Source organism: Amblyraja radiata, chromosome 7 (assembly GCF_010909765.2).
Source record: "Amblyraja radiata isolate CabotCenter1 chromosome 7, sAmbRad1.1.pri, whole genome shotgun sequence".
NCBI classification, from domain to species: domain Eukaryota; kingdom Metazoa; phylum Chordata; class Chondrichthyes; order Rajiformes; family Rajidae; genus Amblyraja; species Amblyraja radiata.
In genome coordinates, this window is record NC_045962.1 from 47188274 (window position 1) to 47205615 (window position 17342).

General features: G+C 42.8%; 1 protein-coding gene and 1 long non-coding RNA gene across 2 annotated transcripts; one reads left to right on the plus strand and one right to left on the minus strand.

Annotated features, from left to right (window-relative positions):
- The first annotated feature begins 1251 nt into the window (after nucleotides 1-1251).
- Nucleotides 1252-17040, plus strand: LOC116974845. Its single transcript, XR_004412456.1, has 3 exons — nucleotides 1252-1265; nucleotides 6143-6146; nucleotides 16901-17040. It is a non-coding gene; the product is annotated as an uncharacterized LOC116974845 (long non-coding RNA).
- On the minus strand, nucleotides 1532-5993 carry LOC116974844. Its single transcript, XM_033023479.1, has 3 exons — nucleotides 5909-5993; nucleotides 3184-3345; nucleotides 1532-2053 (listed from the first exon to the last, which is right to left on the minus strand). The coding sequence occupies exons 1-3, from the start codon at nucleotides 5981-5983 to the stop codon at nucleotides 1652-1654; spliced, it is 639 nt and encodes a 212-aa protein (XP_032879370.1). The 5' UTR covers nucleotides 5984-5993; the 3' UTR covers nucleotides 1532-1651.
- Nucleotides 17041-17342: the final 302 nt, after the last annotated feature.

Genomic DNA, 17342 nt, shown 5'->3' on the forward strand with positions numbered 1-17342 from the left:
GTTTTAGTAAGGATGTAACTACCAGCCAAAAACTCTGATTATCTTTGAAGAGTGCCTCATAGTCTTTGGAGCACACTAGTGGGAAGACAAGATCTAAACTTGTACTTGATGATATCATCATGTGCTTCTTGGACTGTCAGTGGAGAATGTCTGGAGTGGGACTTGAACCCTCGATTGCTCATTGAGTCACAAATGACACATTTTGGCGTCTGAAAATTTGTTTGAGATAACCTGAAACTGTCCTCGTATACAATGGTAATTTGGCCACTACGGATTTGCCATGTGCAGTATGGCTTTTCATAGCCGAGGAAAATCATTGAGCTCCCTTTCAGTATGCATCATGCATCTCAGACAGAAAACAATGACAGGAATCTATCAGCGTAGGGACATTAAAAGAGGTATGGTTCAGACTAAACATTATCAATTTCTGAAGAAGGGTTTCGGCCCGAAACGTCGCCTATTTCCTTCACTCCATAGATGCTGCTGCACCCGCTGAGTTTCCCCAGCAATTTTGTGTACCTTAAACATTATCAATTGTTCACTGAAGAAGGGTCTCGATCCAAAACGTCACCCATTCCTTCTCTTCAGAGATGCTGCCTGTCCCGCTGAGTTACTCCAGCACTTTGTGTCCACCTTATCAATTGAAAGTTTGGGTGGGAAGGAGTCGGCACTCCTAAATCTAAACCTACGTGCATGCAAAGAGCACAGATACGTTTTAAAGGGCCTGTCCCACTATACGAGTTTACCCAAGAGCTCTCCCGAGTTTAAAAAAAAATCAAACTCGTAAGTACGTAGAATGTATGTAGCGGGTACGTCGGAGCTCGGGACGTCTCTTAGCGGCTTGTAACGCTAACGGCAGGTACTCGGGGAAACGCGGTAAGCTCGTGAAGTTTTTTCAACATGTTGAAAAATGTCCACGAGAGCCCCGAGTACCTATGAACGCTATTACCGTAATTCTCCGAGTTCGAATCGGGAAACTCGGAGAACTCTTGAATTACCTCGTACAGTGGGACAGACCCTTAAGGAAATAAAGAGAATTTTATACGTAATGAGAATTCAACAGAAATCGTAAGAATATTAAAAGTGAATGGATGAAATTAAAAAATAAATTAGGTAGGCAAAGGGTGGAGCATGAAAATATAATGGCAGATAAATCAAAGAATACTCAGGATGTTTGATAAAAGTATAAAAAGAAAGTGTAAGCGAGACCAAAAGGATGATAAAAGTGTGGATACAGATGGCATAGGTGTGTGTTTTCATAAGTGGTAGACAATGCAATATCCAATATTGTGGAGCAGTGAAATATTAGATGTGGTAGGAGAGAGGAGAACCATTAGAATCTAAACTCTGAGGCATGAATAAATTTGTTTCAGGCAACCACCCCAATAGGCAATTAAAGTAAGTGGGTATGATTATGAGCAAATGTAATCAACACCTATTTGTAGTTTAAATAATCTGCCAGGCAAACAATGTAGGGTTTAGTGGCAAAAACTTTAAAATCTGTTCATTGCCCCTAAATTTGGTGGATTTATTTAGGACAAACAAGTCATGTTACATCATCAAAAATCATGACAATAAATTAAAATGCTCAACTTTAATCAGAAGATGTTCCTTTTGGATTGCGGGTGACTTTGAGTTAAAAATTGTGTTGTTAGCTCTCTGGCGGTCTCTTGTGAGGCGGTTTCTTGGGCAGCATTTCGCCTCGTTCGTCATCCTGCTGAGCATCTTGCTTGTTCGGTGCTGAACTGGTCATTGGTTGTGGATCAGCATTCTGTGCGTTAGCTGCACCTATTGCGCCTAGAATGGACTCGCTGGAGTTCGTACTCTCCAGAGAACTCTCAGCCTTTCGAACATATTTGCATGTAGAGCGTGGCTGGGGCTCAGTCTTCGCAGAACCTGACTTTGTTTTGGACTGTCTTGCAATTGTTCTATCTTGTTCTAGAACATATTTGTGCATTTTAAAGCCTAGGATGCCTTTCTGTCGGTCTGCCACCACTACTTCTGGAAATATAATAGTCTTTTTACATTTTTCATGGATTGTTGGATGACGTTTCTGGATTTGAACAAAAAAAACAATGCAACTATTTGTTTTTGTTTTCCTTACTTTGGATGCTTTATCTCTTCACAATGAGCAATGCAATATATGAGTACAGTACTATTGCCCTGGCCTTTTCTATTTTTTGATAATATTTAAAATCGCTGAAAAGTTAATACATCGGAAAAGGGTCAGCAAAATAAAATATGGAGAAAACAATTAATTTCTATGTTTTTTTTGGCTCCCGCTCTCCATCCCTTTTTTTAAACAGATTTGCGCTCGACTAAGAAGAGGTTCTGAGTCTGACTCCTCAAGGAAGGAACAATATTTTTATATTTCAGGGCTGCTTCAAAACAGGACAGTCACATGTACAAACAAGAGAGGAGACATTCCATCTAGTGTCTTACGGTACCGAGCATAGGTACCCTGCTCTGAAACAGACCAGGCATCTCAGCCCTGCTTGCAGGTATTTTCTGCCTTTGCCTGGTGAAGCTCAGCAAATCAAACAAGCCGGTAGCGGAATTCTACATCCTAACACAAAGATCTGTCAGTATATTTAGCTGAAATGGGCTGAGGCTTAAACTTGACAGTCTTACCAAAATGTTGTTATGTTCATGTGATTCTCGAGCACAAAAAAGTTTCCACATCCCTCACTTGCATACCACGAGAATCATGAGGAAATGGGGATAAATTCCTGCAGATTGGTTATTGCATGTGAACCAATCATAGTAGAATAGCATCACTAACCCCACCTTACTGTATGATTCATTTTAACACCCACTTCCTACACTGGTCAGTCTTGGAAGCGGTAACGATGAACTAACAACTAACGACCTGCTGTACCGTTATAATATGGGTACTGATTAAAGATGATCTTGAACTCCAGATTGCACAGTTTGATTATTTACAGAAGTAACAGCAAGCTTCTGCCCTTTTCCTTGGTACATTGCAGTCAAATCCATCATGAAACTGTCAGGCCAAGACTTGGCATCTTGGTAGAGCATATTTTTCTCAGCAGTTTAATATAAAATGAATAAGACAATATAAACGTTCGTCAATTGGATTGCTTCAGTTCTCTGCAGCTTTGTACAAGCACGTCTTTGACTTGTAACCTGTACAGTAATTAAATTATCTTATATCCCCCTCACCTGTTCTTCTGCATAACTTTGTTCCATTTCCACTTCTTTCAATGCTGAGGCAATCATAGTTGCAAAAATGTCTTCCTTGCTTTGACTATTGGAACGTGGTGGATCTTTGGACCCTTGAGAATCTGACTGATGTTGACTTGTACCTGGTGTCTTCTTTCTTATCTGAAAATCAATCATTCAATATTGAACACGGCAGTTAAAATAATGGTTGATTGTCAGGTATTCAAACATTAGCAATCACCAGGATAGCCAGATGCAGTCTTCAATTGCATAAAATACATAAAATGTACAATAAAGAAAATAGTGACAAAATAACTACTTGGTCCTATTCCTTCGTTCCATAGATGCTGCCTCACCCGCTGAGTTTCTCTAGCATTTTTGTCTAACTTCGATTTTTCCAGCATATGCAGTTCTTTCTTAAACACTTAGCCCAAAGGTCAGTTACAAAATTCCTAACTGCTGTTCAGGACTTAAGAAATTATATTTATTACAGAAATGTGGCTGAGAGAGGGTCAGAACTGCCAGCTCAATGTTCCAGCATACAAATGATACAAGAGGTGGGAGTAGTTGAGCTTTTAATTAGAGAGAACATCATGTTGGTAATTAAAGTGGATATTCCGGAGGAATCAAATGGTTGGAATTGAGAAATAAGAAGTGGGTATTCACTTTGGTGGGATTATATAAAGGCCCCGCAATTGTCAGAGGGAATTAGAGAAAAAAATATGTAGGAGATCACAGTAGCTGCATGAATAAAACAGATGTAATAATGCAGAACTCTAACGTTCCAATATCAACTGGACAGCCACAGTGTTAGGGCTTGAATGGGATGGAAATTGTTAAGCATATTCAGGAAAATGTTCTCGATCAACTTTTAGAAGGCCCTATTCGAGAAGGGGCTAAACTCAATATCTTCTTAGGAAATAAGGCAGGGTGGGTGACTGAAGTGTTTGTGGGGTGTACTTTAGAACCAGTCATCAAGCTCTTTTTAAAGTACGACCATTTGAGAACATTTTCCTGAACACACTTAGAAATTCACTTAACAACCAGCTCGACTTTAACAGGAAACCAGAGCACCCCAAGGAAACTCTTTCAATCAATGGGAGAACATGCATACTCCATACGGACGATCTATAAGATCAGATGTAGCCTGCAGTGGCACAGAGCGGCAGAATGGTCGTGGAAGACATCGACAACATCGCCTGGCCAGGCCTACCCCTGCAACTCCAACCCACTGCCGCAGCCAGGAAAACAGGTGGCTAAGTTAAGACTCTGCAATGTTAACATCTTTGAACTTAAAGGATACAATATGGTGCCCAAAATGTGGTGACTCTTGTGCACTAGAACACAGAACAGTACAGCTTAGGAATGGGGCCTCCAGCACACAATGTTCGTGCTGAACACGATGCCTAATTAAACCGATATCATCTGCCTGTACATGAACCATATCCCTCTATACCCCACACTTCCATGTACCTATCCAAAAGTATCTTAAATGCCACCATTGTACCTGGCTGTTTACATTTTGGGTACAAATAAATTGAGATTTATTTTTGTCCAAAGTCAGTACATAGCAGTCCATAAAGCAAAGTCATAGTGTCATGTAGAGTGAAAACAGGACCCTTGGCTCAACATGCCCATCTACACTGGTCCCACCTGCCTGTGTTTGGCCCATATCCCTCCAAACCTAACCTATCCATGTACCTGTCTAAATGGTTCTTAAACATTGCAATGGAACCTACCCCAACTACTTCCTCCGGCAGCTCGTCCATATACCCACCACGCTTGGTGTAAATAAGCTACTCCTCAGTTCCCATTAAATCTTTCCTCCTCACCTTAAACCTCTGTCCACTGGTTCTCGATTCCCTTACTCTGGGCAAAAGACTATGTTTATCTGATCTATTCCTCTCATGATTTTGTACACCTCTATAAGATCACCCCTCATCCTCCTGCTATCCAAGGAATAGAGTCCTAGCCTGCTCAACCTCTTCCTACCGCTCAGGCCCTCGAGTCCTTGTAAATCTTCTCTGTACCCCTTCCAACTGTGACCACAACTGAACAGAATGCTCTAAATGTGGCCTCACTAATGGCTTATATAACTGCAGCATGACCTACCAACTTCTATACTCAATACTGACTGATGAAGGCCAATATGTCAAACGCCCTTTTGACTACCCTATTTACCTGTGACGCCACTTTCAAGGAACTATGTACCTACATTCCTAGATCCCTCTTCTCTACAACACTCCCCAGAGCCCGACCATTCACTGTGTAGGCATTCTCCATGTTAGACTTTCCAAAATGCAACACCTCACACCCTCTGTATTAAATTCCATCAAACATTCCTCAGCCCATCTGGCTAACCGATCAACATCCTGCTGCAATTTTTCACAACCATCTTCACTATCTACAATACCACCCACTTTAGTATCAACTGCAAACTTGCCAATCATGCCATGTACGTTCTCATCCAAATCATTGATATAGAGGACAAACAGTAATGGGCCCAGCACCGAACACTGAAGCACAGCACTAGTCACGGGCCTCCAGTCAGAAAAACATCAATCCACCATCACCCTCTGCTTCCTTCCATGAAGCCAATTCTTAATGCAAATGAATAGCCGACTACTGCCTGCTGGTTCCTAACTCAAGAACAACTTCCCACTCACGGAAAATTCTGATCGGCCAAGACACGAGGAGAAATTTGAGCAATTAAATCAAGTTGTACCTTCACACTTGAGCTTGAAGGCTGTTCACTGGAAGTATTATCTTCCACCATATGTGGGCTGTCATCAGTTTCCATTTGGACATCCTGCATTGATAAGCAGAAAGTTTTCACACAATGATCAGGCAGTGACAGCTGATGAGAGGTCTTCATGTTAAATAAACAAAATGACAATGCGGCATATATATAACACACTGCCAGAAACAGGTATAATTACACCATTTAAAACACATTTAGATAGGTACGTGTGTGAATGGTTTAAAGGGATTCAAGTAAAATGGAAACATATAGGACTAGCTCAGACAGGCAACTTGTTCTGCATGGATGAGTTGGGCCAAAGGACCTGTTTCCATGCTATAAGCTCTCATCAATATTGTTATTAAGTAGAACTTACTCAACAGAAACCTGCTCATTGATGCCCAGTTTGGGTTTTGCCACAAGCTCTCCACTCCAAAACATGCTCCAAATAGATTAATTCCATGGTTGTGACGAGATAATTGACTGCCCCCAAGATTGCTGCTCCACTTGACCAAGATTAGTTTAGCTTAGTTCAGAGATACAGTATGGAAACAGGTCCTTCAGCCCACCGAGTCTACATTGACTATTGATCACCCATACACTTGTTCAATGTTACCCCATTTTTGCAATTGTTGCATCAAAAGGAGTTAAACAAACCTACACTGCCTGCGTGGATTCACATCCCTGCATATCCATGTGCCTCTCTCAAAGCCTCTTAAATGCCACTATTATATCTGTCTCTGCCACTCTGTTTCAGGCACCCACCACATTCTCTGTGAAAAAAATACCTATGCCAGGCATCTCCCTTACACTTTCCTCCTTTGACCTTAAAGGTATGCCCTCCAGTCTTAGACACTTTCATGCTGGGAAAATCTTTCTGCCTGTCTACCTTATCTACGCCTCTCAATTTTAGGTACTTCTATCGAATCACCCTTCAAATTTCAAACTCAGCTCCAAAGAAAAAACAATCCAAGTTTGTCCACCATTTCCTTATAGCTTATATTTTCAAATCCAGGAAGATCCTGGTAAACCTCTTCTGCACCCTCTCCAAATTCTTCCTGTAATGGGGCAACCAGAATAGCACTGTTTAGAAATACTCCTAAAGCAATCTAACCAAAGTTTTATAAATCTGCAATATGACTCCATGACTCTTATAGTCAATGCCCCTTTGATTAAGTCAACCATCTCTGCCTCAGGACAACACTGCTGGAGCTCTTCAGGACAGTGTCCTTGGCCCAACTTTCTCAGCTCCTTTGCAAATTCCCTTAATCACAAGGTCAGAAGCGGGGACAATCATCTGCAGATGATTGCATGATGCTGTGTTTCATTCACAACTCCACAGCCAATGAACCAACCCATCCCTTTATGCAGTAGCATCAAGAGAACATTGGAGCATGGACTGGTTAAATTTGCAGCATAGAAATTTTGCTGGATCTATATCCTGCAACTGTCTCCGTGACGGCAGTGTGGGAGGAGTTTCATTGGCAGGTCAAGGCTAAGATGGTTCAGGAAAACCACTCGCCATTGCATTATTTCTGGGACATAGGGACAGCCGACAAATCCCAGGTCTCTGCCAAAATGAATTGTATGGGGAAAAAATGGAACTGAGCATGAGGAATTAACAAAAAAGGATCAGTGAACAAGGATTGTTGTAAAGATCATGCAGCTCAAATATCAAATATGACCTGATTTTATTGATCTGGGTACTTCATACCCCCATAGCTATGTTTCCTTTTCTCAGGATCACAGGCTGTCCAAGCCTTTCTACTTCCCCTCTTTTTCTTAAACAAACCCAACATTAGTTGGCCCAAAGGTACTTTATCTTGGTTGCGTGCGTGGAACAAAATTCATCAAAAGAGGAAATAATTAAACCACTTGCCACAGATTAACTCTAATTTCTTGTGTGTTCAAGATCATTCAGTGGGGGGTGCTGCAAACCGGCGGCCCTGTCAGCAGCGTGTCCGTTTTTTTTCTACTTTTCTTGTTTTTTAGTGTGTTTTAATGTATGTTTTTAATTTCTCTGTGTGTCTAGTGTGGGGGGTGGTGTGGGGGGGGGGTAAGGGGGAAACCGCTTCGGTCGCCTCCTCCACTGAGGGGCGACTTTTTCCATGTCGTCTCCCCCGTAACCTAACATCGAGGATCGGGCGGCCTTTCCCAGTGACGCTCCCAGGGCTTCAGCGGCGGGCGCAGTGCGGACTCTCAGCCTGGAGCGGGTGAGCCCTCGCCGGGGCTCGCCGGAGGGGAGCGCTCCGTTCGCTGGCCCGCGGCAGCCTGAAGCCGGGGTCTGCAGGGCTCCGGCCGGCGCAGCGTCCGCAGCCTGTTATCCCTTGTGCGGGACCTGGGGGGAGAAGAAGAAGCCACCACCGCCGGCCCGCAGGCGCGGCGGCGACTTACCATCAGGAGCGGGGTCCCTCGCCAAGGATCCCTGGAGGGAAGCTTCGACTGCCGGCCCTGCAGTCTGCGGAGCTTATGGCTGCAGCGTGAACCTTAAATCTCCGACCGCCGGCCTGCAGCCTACACCAACTTGAAGCCTCGGTCTCCGGGGGAGAGGCACCGATTCAGGACTTACCTGGCCTTTTTACCTTGTCTGCACATCTGGACGCCCGCAGGTGGAGGTCCCGAACACGGGGGAAAATGGAGGAGGACTGGCCAATTTTAGTGCCTTCCACCACAGTGATGAATGCTGTGGTGGATGTTTGTGTTACATTTTTTTGTGTTTTTGTGTGTTCTTTATCATTGTACCGCTGCTGACAAATTCATTTCACTTGCACTTTATATGGAAGTGACGAATAAAACTGATTGTTGATTGTTGATTGAACCCTCACCTCATTTGTTTCAAAGGAATCCTGGCAACTTCTTGCCAATCACTGGCTTTATTATCAACTTCATCATTTTGGGGCATGCTGCAACTAGCCCAGCACCCATCAATGCAGTAGCAAGTTCTGTAATTAAATCAAGCCGTATCTCACTCACTGTATTTGAAAGCTGTCCTCTTGAGTAATTTTCTCCTTTCTCATCCTGTCTGGAATCAGTTCTTGCTAGAGTCCCCTGTGTTTATAAGCAGAATGATTTAATCAATGGGATCAAAGGCGAAAGTAACAGATGTGAGATCCTAATTCTACAGGGACCTGGGCAGTTCCAGTTTTATGTTACATAGAATCATACAACATGCAGTCCAACTTGTTCATGTTGATCAAGATTCTCGTCTAAGCTAGTTCCATTTAACCACATTTGATTCATATCCCTCTAAACCGTTCCTTTATCATGTACTTATGTCCAAATGTCTGTTAAATTTTGTCATAGTGTCTGCCTCAACCACTTCCTCTGGCAGCTCATTCCAAACCATCTTCTGTATGAAAAAGTTGCCTCTCAAGTTCCTATTAAATCTTTCCCCTCTCATCTTCAACCTAGTTCTTGAATCCCTTAACCTGGGAAAAAGTCAGTGCAAATTCATGCTATTTATTCCCCTCATCATTTTACACCTCTATAAATTCACCCCCTTTATTTTCCTGCACTCCAAGGAATGAAGTCCCAGCCTAGCCAAATTATCCCTATAATGCAGTCCCTCAAATTATGGCAACATCCTAAGTCTTTTCTGCACTTTTTCCAACTTATGGCATCACTTTTATAGCTGGATGACAAAAACTGAACATAATACTTCATCATCTTGCACTCGGTACCTTTACTGGTGACGACCAGCCTTCACCAGTGTATCAACAAAGCCGCCTTCACCAGTGTATCAACCTGTGATGCGACTGTCAGAGAGGTATGTACAGTACTTATACTCCTTTGTCTCACTGTTCTGCAACACTTGTCAGGTAACTACTATTTATAGCAAAAGTTCCACCCTATTTTGCATTCTCAAAATGCAACACCCAGCATTTAAGAGTCATAGAATTTTATCTGAAGTAAACTCCATTTGTCATTCCTCAACCCACTTACCCACCTGAGCAAGATCCCATTGCAATTCTTGATAACCTTCATCACTGCCAATGATGCCACCTATTTTTTTTTGTCATATGCAAATTTACAAACCATTACATTTGCATCCAATTCGTTGATATAAATATTAAACAGCAATGGGCCCAGCACACACTAGACATAGGCTTCCAGTCTGCAAAACATCTGTCCATCATCAGCCTCTGCTTCCTAACTTTAAACTAATTATTTATCTAATTAGTTAGCTCTCCCTGGATCCCATGTGATCGATCCTTCCAGAGTAACTATCATGTGGTACTTTATCAAAAGCTTGCTGAAGTCCATATGACCTATGTCTACTGCCCAGCGCTCATCAACCTTCTTTGATACTTCCTAAAAACACTCAGTCAAATTCAATAAACACAATCTCCCATGAGATCTTACATCATTAATTATCCTCCAATTTTCATAAGGACATGAGGCCATAAGTGATACGAATAGAATTAGGCCATTCGGCCCATTAAGTCTACTCCGCCATTCAATCATGATTGATCTATCTCTCCTTTCTACCCCCTTTCTCCTGCCTTCTCCCCATAACCTCTGGCACTTGTACTAATCAAGAATCTATCTTTCTCTGCCTTAAAAATATCCACTGACTTTTCCAAACTTTACTGATGGTTAAAGATGATGTGTATACCGTAGCCAGGGCTTCTGCATTTACTTCTCCAGGTTCCCCAGTGTTATTGGATATACCTGATCAGGCCCCAAATATTTATCTACCATCACGCATTTTAGGCAGTCCAACACCTCCTCTACTGTAATGTGGAATATCCCCAATCCATCCCCATTAACTTTACCGACTTCCATAGTGCTGGGTCTGATTCTACAGTAAAAAGAGAAGATGTTGAATAACGTGACATTAAGGAAGAGGCCATAGCTATTGTTCAAAGAGACCAGCAAGACCTTTGGTAGGCTTCCACATGGTAGACTGCACGGGGAGGTTACCGCATGGGACTCAGCGAGAGCTAGATAACTCGATATAGAATTGCCTTCATGGAAGGAAGCAGAGGATGGTGTTGGAAAGGTGTTTTTCCAAGTGGGGCCTGTGACAAGTGATGTGCCTCAGGGATCAGTGCCATTGTTCTTTGTGGTTTATATCAATGATTTAGATAAGAAAGTACAAGGCATGATCAGTAAGTTTGTAGATGACACTGAATTGGTTTTCAAAAATAACAGCAGGCCTTTGATCAGTTGAGCAAGTGGGCAGTGGAATGGTTAATGGAGGTTAATGCGGATAAGTGCAAGGTGCACAATTTATCTTCTTTGAAAGGTCAAAAAGAGAGTATAGTGTGACCTCTTTGTATTCTCTCCATTACATTGGTTTAGAAACAAAATCACATTCAACAAACCTATTAAGAGTATTGAGGTTTAACTATGTGGTTAAGAGTTTTGAAGTTTGAAGTGGCAGATGGAATATAGTGTAGCTAAGTGTGGAGTCATGCACTTTGGCAGTAGGAATAAAGGCGTAGACTATTTTATAAATGGGGTGAGAATCCAGAAATTGGAGGTGCAAAGGGACTTGGGAGTGCCTGTGCAGGATTCCCAAAAAGTTAATCTGCAAGTCGAATCAGTAGCAAGAAAGTAAACACAATTTATTTTAAGAAGGCTTGTATACAAAAACAGGGATGTAATGTTGAAGCTCTATAAGGTGTTGGTAAGGCCACATTTAGAATATTGTGAGCAATTTTGAGCACCGTATCTGAGGAAGGATGTGCTGGCTCTGGAGAGGGTCCAGAGGAGGTTTACAAGAATGATTCCAGGAATTAGTAGGTTAACCTATGACGAGCATTTGTCGGCATTGGGCCTGTACTCCCTGGAGTTTAGAAGAATGAGGGGGACCTCATTGAAACGTACAGAATAGTGACAAACTTGGATAGAGTGGATATTTCCACTACTGGGAGCGTCTAGGACTAGAGGTCATAAGCTCAGAATTAAAGGATGTTCTTTTTGGAAGGAGATGAGGATAAATTTATTTAGGTGAATCTGCAGAATTCTTTGCCACAGAAGGCTGTGGAGGCCAAGTCAGTGGATATTTTTAAAGGCAGAGATAGATTCTTGATTAGTACAGGTGTCAGAAGTTATGGGGAGAAGGCAGGAGAATGGGGTTAAGAGGGAGAGATAGATCAGCCATGATTGAATGCTGGAGTAGACATGATGGGCTGAATGGCCTAATTCTACTCCTATCTCTTATGACATGAATTAGTAGACTGTATATAGGGGAACCTGAACATTTGGGTTTTTCAGAAAGCCTTCAATTAAATGCCACACAAGATATTAACAAATACAATTAGAGCTTGATGGATTGGCAATGATAATGTCATGTAGATTGTGAGCAGACAGAAAATAGAGGGCAGGAACAAAAGGATCATGTTTGGATCAGAATTGTGGGCAGCAAGGAGCAATAGGTGTGGGAACAGGGGCCACAGTTGTTCACCATCTGTACCAATGGCTTGGAAAAGCAGATCAAGTGCAACATATCCACATTTACTGATGGCACAAACTCGGTGGCAGAGTAGACCATGAAGTCAAAGAAAGGCTTCAGTCTTCAGCAAACAGGATGTGTGACCAGCCAAGCATGTAGGGACTGAAATACAGTTTGAAAAGATGTGTGGTATAGAAAAGCAACTTATATTTTAAAATATTGGAAATTGAACAAGGGACCTGGGATCCTTGGACATGAAACACAAAATATACATAAAGCAATTAGAAAGAGGTTACTTTTTTTGCAAGAGGTTTGAACACAAGATGAAAGGCTCCTTATTGTGATTATATCTTACGCTGTCCCTGAAGATCTAGAAAGACCGACTTTGCTTCCTTTTTTGTGGGTTCTGAGCAGACTGATGAGACCAATGTGAGAATGCCAAATCCACAGATAGGTCAGGCAGCAGTAGATGGTGCCTGGATGGGGACTTTGTGAGGTGACGGGAACTTTTCACTGCTTACACAAGGCTGCCGTGCACTCCCGATGAATATCCTCGCTGTTTTCCATATCACCGGAATGCTTCCCCTCTACTTGAACAGTCAGGGGCCAGGCTTCCCAGGAGTCAGTGGGGACATTGCATTTCAACAAGGGGATTTTGAGCACAACCTTAAATCTTTGATTTTGCCTTCTTCATAATGTTGACGTATGACAGGATACAGGACAGAGAGTCTGTTTTGAGAGTGTGATGTTGGGCATGTGAACAATGTGGCCTGCTTATCATAGCCACCTCAGTGCAACTAGGGCCTCAGTACAAAGACACTGTTGTGGCGGCTCCCAAGGGTCGGGCCATTCCACTATCGAACCCCTCGGCATGGGAATGGATAGTCCAGGGGACTTTGACCAACCTCGGCCGTGAGGTTGCCCCCCTTCGCGGCTCCCTGCACCTGTCCCTCCACTGGTGCCTCTGTCGGCCCCTCTGTCGGCCGACTTCCGTACGCGGTCTGGTTGGGTTGTACGCCCGTCAGTGCGTTTTGTGCCTCCTGTTCTGGGGGGTGGTCCTTGGCAACTCCCAAGCATCGAGCCATCCCACTATTGAACCCTTCGGCATGGGAATAGACTAGTCCGGGGGCGGCCCTTAGCTACAGGGATAAAAGGCAGGGGTTTAGGCGCGATCGCTCTCTTGCAGACCCGACTGGACAAGAGAACAACAACTAATAAAATTCCTCCCGAAATACCTGGCTCCGCGCCTTCATTTCAGGCTTATCGTCGCGCCACACTGTCGTTGGTTTGCATGTCCTTGCAATGAACAAGGGGTTTTGCAGGGACTGTCTTTTTTTCCCAGAGCTTCGGGATGCCTGTGGCAGGTAGTCCAGGTCAGAGACCTATAATTACATAGATCCTTGGTGCAATGCATCAACTTAAGATCCTTAACGGCATTCAGAACATTGTGCACAGGTTAGACCCCGCGACTGAAGGAAGAAACTACTTATGACAGAGGAAGTACAAGACATGTTCTCCATATTGATGATTAACCCAAAAAGAATGGGCCTGCAGTCAACAGAGTTTAGAAAAATTAGAGAAGATCTAATTGAAATGTTAAATATTCTGACAAGCCTTCACATTTTATACTTTGACTGCCTTGGGTGTCAGGAAACAATTGTCAAAACTTCAAAGTAAGGACTTGGCCAGTCAAGTCAACGATGAGAAGTTTCCTGAGAGTGATGATTCTTTGAATAATCCACTCATGGTGGCTGTGAAGGTTCAGTCAGTGAAACTGCTCAGGAAAGAGTGATACATTTTGCATATTGAGGGAGTCAGAGCATATGAGGTTCAGTGTCGACAAGAGCGACTGAGGTTAAAATTCAGTAATGATTTTACTGAATAGTAGTGTGAACATTATTTACATCGCACGTTATAGTAGAATTAGGCCATTTGGCCTATTGAGTCCACTCCGCCATTCAATCATAGCTGATCTCTGCCTCCTAATCCCATTTTCCTGCCTTCTCCCCACAACCCTTGACACCCGTTCTAATCAAGTTAACTTCTAGTTATTATGTCCCATGATTGACACTGTGAATCTGAAACCTGTGGTAAAAGCCCTCGACCAGTTATCATAGACTAGACAAGGAATAACAAGGAAAACAAAATGATGTCCCATGGATGTTTTGTAAAGTATTGTAATTCACCAGCCTTGGGTACCATTCACTGTAAAGAACGAATGTAATTATTCTTCTCTGGCAAGTAGTGATATAGTAACATATCAATGAATATTACACATTTGGAAGTTTTAAGAGTAAAAATATTATTCTGAAATAAATGGTTGTTGAACAAGCAGATCTGCAGTAAGTAATGACATAGTTAATTGTTAACTCCTTCGACAATATATATGAACTAATGACAGGTCACAGTAAATATGGGACCACATTTGAACACAAGAGAATGATATTTTGGAGTTCTGAGTGGGTTGAACAAGACAAAACCTGGCAAATGAAGAATCATAATAACTATCAGGAGCACAGATACAAGAGAATGCTTGAGTTAATTAGACAATAGACAATAGGTGCAGGAGTAGGCCATTCGGCCCTTCGATCAATTAAGATCCAACACAATGGGTGTCACAATTTCCCTGGGCACTATCAGATATTTAGGCTTTCCAATCAGCTGCCTTTGTCAAATTGACTCCATTGTGCAAAAGGTATCTGATGACTCACAGACAGCGTAGAAGTTTCTGCAGCTACATCACTCGAAGACAGGTCCACTGGGAATTTTGCCTGCTTTGAAATTCTGTTTGGAGTCCATTTCTGCCAGAACTACTGGTATTTTTTTAAGCAGAAAGATTTAATCAACAATCAGGCAATAGCAATAGCTGTGAGGTCATTATGCTAAATAGGAATGTGACAGTTCAAGTTTTATATTGGGTTACACAGAACACAAGTCTGGGAATAAGCCTTCAGGCTCATTCTTTGGTGTACATGTTCAAGGTATTCTTAGAGGTAATTTTACATCTCCTCATCAAACATTTCTTACTTAACCTTACATTGCTTTACATCAGCCATGATCACATTGAATGGTGGTGCTGGCTCGAAGGGCCGAATGGCCTACTCCTGCACCTATTGTCTATTGTCCTCTCTTGGTTCCCTGAACCATATCTTCATTATCAGCCTCATCTACCCTATGTGGCCTTGAGGTCCAAGTCACACTTCTCTCTTGGTAAGAGTGTCTTCTGATCTCTTCATAGACTATTAATAACTATCTAATATTGACAGTCATTATTTGGTCAGAGGAAAACAAGCTCCATATCACCCAATTCAATTATTTTCATTTCATGTTTCTGGTGGCTCAATAGCCATTTCCTAATTTGGGGATAAAAACTGTGTACCATGTTTCTTTCCGTAGATGATGCTAGACTGCTGAGTTTCAGTCTCAGAGTTTTCAGCATGTGCAGCTTTTTCAAGGTTTCAACGTCAGTTTATTGTCACATGCACCAATTAAGGTACAGTGAAATTCGAATTACCATACAGCCATACAAATAAAAAGCAACAAGACACACAACTACAGAAAAGTCCATATGAACATCCACCACAGTGGCCCACGTTCCTCACTGTGATGGAAGGCAATAAAGTCCAACCTTCTTCTTCTATTCTACTGCGGTCGGGGCAGTCGAACCATTTGCAGTCGGGGCGCTCGAGGCTCCCGCAGCCGGAGGTCGAAATTCCCGCATCAGGGCGGTCGAAGCTCCTGCAGCTTGGAGTTCCCGAAGTCGGTCACTGACCTGAGACAGCGAGCTCCATGATGTTAAAGTCCCGCAGACTTCCGCGGTAGAGGTCACAGGTCGATCCCTGGCAAAGAGATCGCGAGCTCTGTGATGTTAAAGTCCACAGGCACCCACGGTGGACCTCTCGAAATTTGTCTCCAGCAAAGGCCGCCAACTCCTCGATGTTAGGCTGCAGCGCGGACGGAGATATGATACGGAAAATAATCGCATCTAAATTAGCCTAAATATCCCAAACTGCCTGAATCAACCAATGTGTGCAGTGCCATGTCCTTCCCAATGGGGGGGGGGGGGGGGGGGGGGGACAGGACGTCCAGCCGGATCACTAATCATTTTGTCAGAATCCAATTTCATCTTTGGGCCTCAACTTTGGGCATTTCTGGAAGTAGTCCATAGGGCAGGAATTTCTCTAGGTAAATCAAGCCATACCTTACTCCCTGTACTTGAAAGTTGTCCTCCTTCATGGTTCTCTTGTTCAACATCCAGTCTGGGATGGGTTTCTGCTGTGTTCTTCTTCTGTGTTTATAAGCAGAAAGATCTTATCAATGAGAGTGGACAAGAGCAACATCCTTATGCCAAATTTGACTGGGACACTTTCAGTTTGATGTTGAAATAACATGGGTTCAAGGGAGAGAAACTGGCCATTTAGCCCAGCTCGTCTCTGTCAACAAATTTACTGCATTACATCTTACCACAACTCCTGCTTAAAGTCTTACACATCTTTCCTCTCCACATTAATCTAGCTCTGCTGAAAATGTATCCAAACAAAATAACCCTCAGCTTTACCCTCATGCTCATGTTCTAGGAACATAATTAGGCTATTTGGTCCTTCAAGTCTACTCTGCCATTCAATCATGGTTGATCTTTCTTTCCCTCTCAACCCCATTCTCCTGTCTTCTCCTCATAAGCCCTGACATTCCTACTAATCAAGAATCTGTCAATCTTCACCAGAAAAACATCGATTCATTTGGCCTCCTCAGTGGTCTGAGGCCATGATTTGCACAAATTCACCACCCTCTGACTAAAGAGATTCCTCCTCATCTCCTTTCTAAAGGTACATCCGTTTACCCTGAGGTTATGGTCTCTGGTCCTAGACTGACTCACTAGTGGCAACATCCTTTCCACATTCACTCTACCCAGAATTTTCACTATTTGGTAAGTTTCAATTAAGTGTCTCCTCACCTTTCCAAATGTCACCCTATGGCAGTGAGTTAATTAAGATCAGCAAACACAATGGGTGTCTCAAC

Bases quoted from the DNA above. Each gene is read 5' to 3' on its own strand.
- LOC116974844 (XM_033023479.1), bottom strand. From the start codon at position 5,983: ATGGAAACTGATGACAGCCCACATATGGTGGAAGATAATACTTCCAGT. The intron at 3,346-5,908 runs GTACAACTTGAT...ATTGATTTTCAG, and splicing joins CTTCAAGCTCAAGTGTGAAG to ATAAGAAAGAAGACACCAGG. The intron at 2,054-3,183 runs GTGAGGGGGATA...GTTCAAATCCAG, and splicing joins AAAGTTATGCAGAAGAACAG to AAACGTCATCCAACAATCCA.